Below are 8,617 nucleotides of genomic sequence, written 5' to 3' on the forward strand. Positions count from 1 at the left end.
GGGCACTGCCCCCAGCGCAGGGACACCAGGGGCTTTGACTCATACACGTTCCAAGACCAGCACAGCTGTCACACTCCCATCTGTATGTCTTATTTCTCAGGCCAGAGCAGCGCCTGTGGGTGCCCTCAGCAGCACAGGAGGAGCACAGGAGCAATTGCCAGGCCCTGGGGAGGCAAAGAGACTTATGGCACTGAGGACAAAGTGTCCCAGCATGTGGTTGTCTCGCCAAGCTCTTGCAAGTTCTTGCCTCTTTGAGCCCTTGCTGAGATATGGTTTCCCTGCAGAGCCCCGGGTATAGCTCCCCAACTTACCCCTCATGCTCTGCCTCCTCCCTGCCTCCAGGGTAAAGGCATTCCCTGGCATTGCACGTGCTGTGCCTCTCTCCGAGATCAGCAAAGGCATCGTTGTCCTCCCATGTTGGCTGTCTGATGGAGAAAGGAAAACCTGATGAGTTTCTGCTGCCCTCTTCTCATGGAGGTCCAGGGTGTCCCTGCTTTTCCTCTAGCGCTTTTCCAAGTTGTGCGTGAAGCTGAAGCCCAGAGTCATGGGACAGGGCACGTTTTTTGCCTGTATGCTTTGAATGTGGGCTGCTTCTCTGCAGGACTTTTAATAATTAGATCATGTACTGAAGACAACATGTTACTGTGTTCTGCTGTCCAGTGCTGAAGAGTGCTGAGACAGAGCAGGTAGCTCTGTGTCTGTGTGTAACTCGCAGGAGCTGCACCGGAGCAGTGCCCAGGGCCTGGAGAAGCCAACGGGTTCCTGGCGCTGAGAACAAAGTGTCCATGGCTCGGGATTGTCCGGCCAAGCTCTTCTGGCTCCTTCTGCTTGGAGCCCTTGCCGGGTTCCCTGCAGAGACCCGGGTGCAGCTTCCCAACTCAAGCCTCTTCCTCTGCCTCCTCCCTCCCTCCTGGGTGTCAGGATCTGCTGGAGCGAGCGGGGTCGTGATGGTTCATTAACTGATCTCAGAGTGCAAAAACAACACGGAAGGGATTTCAGTATTGATCAAAACAAATTCACCTTTTACAGAATGACCACAGCAAATGCAATATAGGGAATGGAGCTCCAGGGTGTCCCTGCTTTTCCTTCAGCGCTTTTCCAGGATATGCGTGAAGCTAAAGCCCAGAGTCATGGGACAGGGCAGGGCCAGGACTGCTGGGACATGGCCTGACACAGCACCTGTACGCTCCTGTCTTGTGAGCCAGGCAGAAGGACACCAACTCTGATCCCCGAGATGAGCATTTCGGCAACGAAACCCACACCATCTCTGCACAGGGGGCAGTGGAGGCACGCAAGACCAGCGCGCATGGCCTGTCCCTGCAGGGCAAACACATGCAGTGTGAGCCAGGCCCTGGTGCTGCTGAGCACCTGCTGCGCCCCGGGGCCAAGGGGAGGGATCCGACCTGGATGCAGTCCCTGTGGAACCAGGCTCTTTTGCACGTTGGGCACAACATGGTTTCAAAGGTCTTTCTATCCTCCACAGGCTCCATACAGATGGGGCAATCGGTACCCGGCTCTGGAGTTGCCTGCACCTCCTGCTCTGGACGGTGCTGGGGACAGTAAGAGCTGGGGGAAAAATGGATGGCAAAGTGAGAAGTGCTGGATCCCTCGCCAGCGGTGGCCAGAAGCGGAGAGGAGGTTGCAATATAGGGATTAGAAAAGAGATAAAAGATAAAGAGAGAGAGACAGAGAGAGAGAGAGAGAGAGAGAGGGTGTAAAGGTACCAAATGTAGAGACAAAAGCCTGGTGGTGCAGTCAATGGGAAATTCGCCTTGTCCAGTCAGGAAGGATCTCAAAGTCCTGGTTAACTCAGGCATCTATTACAGGCCTTTGCCAAGGGGGAGAAACAGGTCTTGAAACTGCCGAGAGAAAACAGATACAATAAAGCCTAAGTCTATTGAAATCATTGAGGGAGAACGGGTACTGAGAACGGGTGCAGACCGTCCATGTTCTCAGCAGTGAGCGAGAGCCATTGTTTTCTTGGGCCAACGACCACACCTGGGCAAGCATCTTGCTTTGACCAGGCCAGCCCCCCCCCACCACGTGCAGGATAATAGAGGTGTCAGTCTCAGTCCTTGGGAGGGGGCTTCAATCTCCCTTTGTCACAGTGATAGTGAAACAGATGAAAGGTTTTCCATGGGGGACCACCAAAGTAACCCCTGAAAGTTCATTTGGCCGACAGGTGAGGAAATTCATGGGCCATTGCTGCCAAGCAGGCGCAAGCATAGGGGGCGAGTCGCTCCTTGGCAGGCCCTGCTGGAAGCAGTAAACCATGGCTGCAGTGCAGACCCAGCTGCAAACAATCCCTTGGCAAGCATCCACCTCAGCCAGGCCAGACCTCCAGTCAGGGTCTTCAGTGGTCCCAGTCTCTGTTTGGCCAACGGTCGTGAGGCAAAATGAGGGAAACTTTGGAGCGTCTCTTTCACTGGCTAAAGGCATTCCCTGGCATTGCACCGGCTCTGCCTCCCTCCTAGATCAGTGAAGGCATCGCCTTCCGCCCAAGGTGGCTCTCCCATGGAGACAGGAAAATGCATGAACTTCTGTTGCCCCAGCATCAGGCAGGTGCAGGGTGTCCCTGCTTGCCAGCCCTTGCCCTGTTTCCCCGGGATGCCGCTGATTATTCTAGAAGTCACGGACCTGGATTTCCAGGAGCAAGTTTGCAGAGACATGAATTAGAAAAGTCAACAAGAATTGTTTCTGCTTCTCTTCTTGATTTTTAAAAACTATTTTTGCTAGGAGGAAAAGTGATAGTGAAACAGATGAAAGGTTTTCCGTGCGGGACCGCCAAAGTTACTTCTGAAAGTTCATTTGGCCGACAGGTGGGGAAATTCATGGGCCATTGCTGCCAAGCAGGCGCAAGCATAGGGGGCGAGTCGCTCCTTGGCAGGCCCTGCTGGAAGCAGGAAACCATGGCTGCAGTGCAGACCCAGCTGCAAACAATCCCTTGGCAAGCATCCACCTCAGCCAGGCCAGACCTCCAGTCAGGGTCTTCAGTGGTCCCAGTCTCTGTTTGGCCAACGGTCGTGAGGCAAAATGAGGGAAACTTTGGAGCGTCTCTTTCACTGGCTAAAGGCATTCCCTGGCATTGCACCGGCTCTGCCTCCCTCCTAGATCAGTGAAGGCATCGCCTTCCGCCCAAGGTGGCTCTCCCATGGAGACAGGAAAATGCATGAACTTCTGTTGCCCCAGCATCAGGCAGGTGCAGGGTGTCCCTGCTTGCCAGCCCTTGCCCTGTTTCCCCGGGATGCCGCTGATTATTCTAGAAGTCACGGACCTGGATTTCCAGGAGCAAGTTTGCAGAGACATGAATTAGAAAAGTCAACAAGAATTGTTTCTGCTTCTCTTCTTGATTTTTAAAAACTATTTTTGCTAGGAGGAAAGCATGGACCAAACTGGGAGACTTCCTTTACTGGGGGAAAAGCATCCTCCTGCATTTGACTTCTGAGTCGAGGACTGTTGCAAGCTCTCCTGTCAGATGTACACTGAAAATTCTCATGGAGTTTTCTGTGTTTCCACTGAGCCATTATAAACGATGACGCTTCTAAAGAAGCTTAATGCTAACTTTTCCATTTATAAGCAATGTCAAAGTTGTTAATTGATGGATGACGGGATAGGTGAGGTGTGGAGGCAGCTGTGGTGGTTTCCAGGTTTAGCTCCTGTTCCCAGTGGTGATCAGCAGCAGCATCAAATCATGTTCATCTTAGTCTTCTCCAAACAGGTGCAGGAAAAAGTTGGATCCCCCAGAGGAGGGTTTGAATCTCTGCAGTGCAGGAGACTCTGCACCGGCTCTCTGGGCAACCGACTGCCAGGGGCAGGAGCAGACATTTCCCATGGCCAGGGCCAGAGCCCTGCAGTGGCAGTGCCTGAACAGCAGCTTCCTGCCTACAGCCCCACCCTCGATGGCTGCCCCAGGGCCTGGCATTTGACCCTGCACTTGCTGCAGCAGTCCCTGCCCTGGTTCCCCGCGGACCAAAGGCTCGGAGCCATCTCGGAGCCTCGGTTCCCAAGGGGGCTGCCACAAGTGGTTGCCAGGGACCTGAGGCCACGGCTGCCGCAATTGTGGGTGCACGATGCTGATGTCAGAGTGGCCATCGTGACCCGTGCGAGCACGGCTCCAAAGGCCCGCCTGGGCACTGCCCCCAGCCCAGGGACACCGGGGGCTTTGACTCATACACGTTCCAAGACCAGCACAGCTGTCACACTCCCATATGTATGTCTTGTTTCTCAGGCCAGAGCAGCGCCTGTGGGTGCCCTCAGCAGCACAGGAGGAGCACAGGAGCAATTGCCAGGCCCTGGGGAGGCAAAGAGACTTATGGCACTGAGGACAAAGTGTCCCAGCATGTGGTTGTCTCGCCAAGCTCTTGCAAGTTCTTGCCTCTTTGAGCCCTTGCTGAGATATGGTTTCCCTGCAGAGCCCCGGGTATAGCTCCCCAACTTACCCCTCATGCTCTGCCTCCTCCCTTCCTCCAGGGTAAAGGCATTCCCTGGCATTGCACATGCTGTGCCTCTCTCTTAGATCAGCAAAGGCATCGTTGTCCTCCCATGTTGGCTGTCTGATGCAGAAAGGAAAACCTGATGAGTTTCTGCTGGCCTCCCCTCATGGAGGTCCAGGGTGTCCCTGCTTTTCCTCCAGCGCTTTTCCAAGTTGTGCGTGAAGCTGAAGCCCAGAGTCACGGGACAGGGCAGGGCCAGGACTGCTGGGGCAGGGCCTGGCACAACACAGCATTTGCAGCCTCCTGTCTTGTGAGCCAGGCAGAAGGAAACCAACCTGAAGGGGACTCTGATCCCCATGAAGAACATTTCCACAGCGAATTCCCCACTGTCTCTGCAGAGGGGGCACTGGAAGAATAAAGCACCAGCGCGCATGGCCTGTCCCTGCAGGGCAAACACATGCAGTGTGAGCCAGGCCCTGGTGCTGCTGAGCACCTGCTGTGCCCCAGGACTGAGGGGAGGGATCCGACCTGGGTGCAGTCCCTGTGGAACCAGGCTCTTTTACACGTTGGACACACCATGGTTTCAAAGGTCTTTCTATCCTCCACAGGCTCCATGCAGATGGGGCAATCGGTGCCCGGCTCTGGAGTTGCCCGGACCTCCTGCTCTGGACGGTGCTCGGGGCAATAGGACCTAGAGGAAAATGGATGGCAAAGTGAGAAGTGCTGGATCCCTCGCCAGCGGTGGCCAGAAGCGGAGAGGAGGTTGTTGGGCCGGCCTTGCTTTGCTGCAGCCTGGGCTAAGCTCTGGCACACCTCGCTTGGCACAAATCTCCCTGCTCTTGTCAGGCTCTCCCCTTCTGTGCCGCCCGCCACACTGCAATTTGGATATCTCGAGGCAGAAAGCCCATAAGTCCAAGACGTTTTTTCCCTCGGCGAAAAAGCAGAGTGGCGAAAAACTACAGCAAAGGGGAGGAGCTGATGAGGACAGAGTGGCAGGAACTGCCCATTGCAATGGTGGAGGGAGCACCCGCAGCCACGCACCATGCAAAAGACGTGGGCAAAGAGCCCGCCCTTCTCCACTTTGTCACCACAGGTGTCCGGCTCAGCCTCCACACGGTGACACAGCATGCATGCTGCAGGGGACAGAGCCAGTGGCAGCGGGCATGAGCACCTCTGCGGGGCTCTTAGCCTGCAGCAGCATCGGCCCCAAGGGCTGCTCTGTCCCTGCCTGCCTCCCTGCCTGGCTGAGGGGCAGGGCTGGAGGCTTTGCAGAGCAGCGGCCATTGCGGGCACGGCTGTCCCAGGAGCTGCCCCCTGGCCCAGCTGGGCCCCACACGGGGAGGAGGGAGGCTCCCAGCCCCGGCATGGCTGAGCAGCTCCTGCCTCCCCCTGCCTCTGCTCTGGGCCCCACACTGCCTGCCACAAGAGCCCCTGGGCCAGGCTGTGCCAGGCCTGCTTTGACCTCACCTGCCTCCCTGGCACCAGGGCCCTCCTGCTTCCTGTCAGACATGGCAGCTGTCTGCCAGGAATGCCAAGGCCTGCTCCAGGTGTTGTTCTTCTTTCTCTGCTGGAGAAAGCAGAGTGTGCAGAGTTGGCAGAACAGGCCCAGAGCCACGAGGGCACTATTCCCTGCTCAGCCCTGCATGAGCCCTCCTCCTGTCCGCCTTCTCCTCCCGTCAGTCATGCTCTTGTCAGGCTCTCACCTTCTGTGCTGCCCTCCACACTGCAATTTGGATATCTCGAGGGAGAAAGCCCATGAGTCCAACAGGATGCTCCTCTTGGCGAAAAAGCAGAGTGGCGAAAAACTGCAGCAAAGGGGAGGAGCTGATGAGGAGACAGTGGCAGGAACTGCCCATTGCAATGGTGGAGGGAGCACCCGCAGGCACGCACCAGGCAAAAGACGTGGGCACAGAGCCCGCCCTTCTCCACTTTGTCACCACAGGCGTCCGGGTCAGCCTCTACGCGGTGACACAGCATGCATGCTGCAGGGGACAGAGCCAGTGGCAGCGGGCATGAGCACCTCTGCGGGGCTCTTAGCCTGCAGCAGCATCGGCCCCAAGGGCTGCTCTGTCCCTGCCTGCCTGCCTGGCTGAGGGGCAGGGCTGGAGGCCTTGCAGAGCAGGGGCCATTGCGGGCACGGCTGTCCCAGGAGCTGCCCCCTGGCCCAGCTGGGCCCCACACGGGGAGGAGGGAGGCTCCCAGCCCCGGCATGGCTGAGCAGCTCCTGCCTCCCCCTGCCTCTGCTCTGGGCCCCACACTGCCTGCCACAAGAGTCCCTGGGCCAGGCTGTGCTAGGCCTGCTTTGCCCTCACCTGGCTTCCTGGCACCAGGGCCTTCCTGCTTCCTGTCAGACATGGCACGTGTCAGGTGTCAGTCGCTGTCCAGGGGTGCCAAGGTCTGCTCTAGCTGTTGGTCCTCTCTGTCTGCTGGAGAAAGCAGAGTGTGTGGGGAGTTGGCAGAACAGGCCCAGAGCCACGAAGGCACTACTCCCTGCTCAGCCCTGCGTGAGCCCTGCTCCTGTCTGCCTTCTCCTCCTGTCAATCACATCAAGGAACACTGCAGTTCTCATCTGGTTGTTCCTCCGCTGATTCTGGGAAGGGAGAGGCAGGTGAGCCTGCAGCACAGGCCCAGAGCCTCAAGGTGTGTGGCCCCTGTGGTTCCTGGGCAGCCACGTCCCTGCCCTACCTTCTCCTGCCGTTGTCAGGTTGCACTGACACATGGCCTGAGCGCGGCCTACCCATTTGGGGCCGTGGTCGCACGGGTCACAATGGCCACTCTGACATCAGCATCGTGCACCCACAATTGGGGCAGCCATGGCCTCAGGTCCCTGGCAACCACTTGTGGCGGACAGGACATTGAGGTCCTCCCTGACTGGAAAAGGTAAATTTCCCATTGACTGCACCACCAGGCTTTTGTCTCTACATTTGGAAGTTATACCTCCTTTCTCTGTCCCTCTCTCTCTCTCTTTATCTTTTATCTCTTTTCTAATCCCTATATTGCATTTGCTGTGGTCATTCAATAAAAGGTGAATTTGTTTTGATCAATACTGAAATCCCCTCCGTGTTCTTTTTGCACTCTGAGATCAGTTAATGAACCATCACGATCCCCCACTCGCTCCAGCAGATCCTGACACCCAGGAGGGAGGGAGGAGGCAGAGGGTAGAGTTGGGAAGCTGCACCCAGGGCTCTGCAGGGAACCCGGCAAGGGCTCCAAGTAGAAGGAGCCAGAAGAGCTTGGCCGGACAATCCCAAGCCATGGACACTTTGTCCTCAGCGCCAGGAACCCGTTGGCCTCTCCAGGCCCTGGGCACTGCTCCGGTGCAGCTCCTGCGAGGTACACACAGACACAGAGCTACCTGCTCTGTCTCCACCCTCTTCAGCACAGGACACAGTAACACGTTGTCTTCAGTACACGATCTAATTATTAAAAGTCCTGCAGAGAAGCAGCTCACATTCAAAGCATACAGGCAAAAAACCCCAAACCCTGGGGCAAACCTTGAATTGACTCTAGAACTGTGTTCCTGCTCAGAAACCCCGGCTAACGCTTTAGGCAATGCTTTTTCCTGCTAGATCTTTGAAAGCATTTCAGAAGTTTTGTTGTTTGCAACTTCTTCAAGCAACAAACAGGAAACATTTCTGATCTCAAAAAGAAGATTTATTGGTTTGTTTTCACTTTCCTTTTGGAATCCTTACGCTTCACCTGGCATTCCAGAAAATCATGAAAATCCAAAATAATAGTAGGGGAATTTCCTGAATTGACTGTTTGTCGCAAAGGCTTCCTTTGCATACACACGAGGAACTGGTCCTGTACCATCAGGAGACGCGGTGGTTTCCCTGACTGGACATCACAAGATGACGTTATACACTCCACTGTGCTGAAACACTTCTGTTGCCTGCTAATTACAAAGCCTCAAGCTCTTCTAGAGGCTTTCCCTGGTGCAACTTCATGAGGTCCCTCTCTGCTCACCTCTCGAGCCTGTCCAGCTCTCACGGAAGGGCAGCACAGCCTTGTGGAGCCCCTGCTCCCGGTTCTGTCCCATCAGCAAACGTGCTGAGGGAGCGCTCCATCCCTTCTGCCAGGTCACTGGGGAATAAGGCAAACAAGGCTGGCCCCAGCACCGTCCCCTGAGCTCACAGCAACCTGAATTTGCAGCTCCACTGTGCACTTCTCTACCCCACTGTCCC

General features: G+C 56.1%; 1 protein-coding gene across 1 annotated transcript; it reads right to left on the bottom strand.

Moving 5' to 3' along the window:
• Positions 1-2,804: 2,804 nt before the first annotated feature.
• On the bottom strand, positions 2,805-6,788 carry LOC120509532 (PHD finger protein 7-like). The gene is made up of 10 exons (XM_039724255.1): positions 6,746-6,788; positions 6,324-6,415; positions 6,137-6,238; positions 5,901-5,997; positions 5,461-5,566; positions 4,962-5,124; positions 4,769-4,875; positions 4,440-4,553; positions 4,174-4,292; positions 2,805-2,893 (listed from the first exon to the last, which is right to left on the bottom strand). Exons 1-10 carry the CDS (start codon positions 6,786-6,788, stop codon positions 2,805-2,807), a joined length of 1,032 nt encoding a protein of 343 aa, XP_039580189.1.
• Between the last annotated feature and the right edge of the window lie 1,829 nt (positions 6,789-8,617).

Source organism: Passer montanus, unplaced genomic scaffold, assembly GCF_014805655.1.
Source record: "Passer montanus isolate IOZ18808 unplaced genomic scaffold, ASM1480565v1 scaffold527, whole genome shotgun sequence".
In the NCBI taxonomy this organism is placed as follows: domain Eukaryota; kingdom Metazoa; phylum Chordata; class Aves; order Passeriformes; family Passeridae; genus Passer; species Passer montanus.

Bases quoted from the DNA above. Each gene is read 5' to 3' on its own strand.
- LOC120509532 (XM_039724255.1), bottom strand. From the start codon at position 6,788: ATGTCTGACAGGAAGCAGGAAGGCCCTGGTGCCAGGAAGCCAG. The intron at 5,998-6,136 runs GTGAGAGCCTGA...TTTCTCCAGCAG, and splicing joins TGTGGAGGGCAGCACAGAAG to AGAAAGAAGAACAACACCTG. The intron at 5,567-5,900 runs GTGAGGTCAAAG...TGTCCCCTGCAG, and splicing joins CCCTGGTGCCAGGGAGGCAG to CATGCATGCTGTGTCACCGT.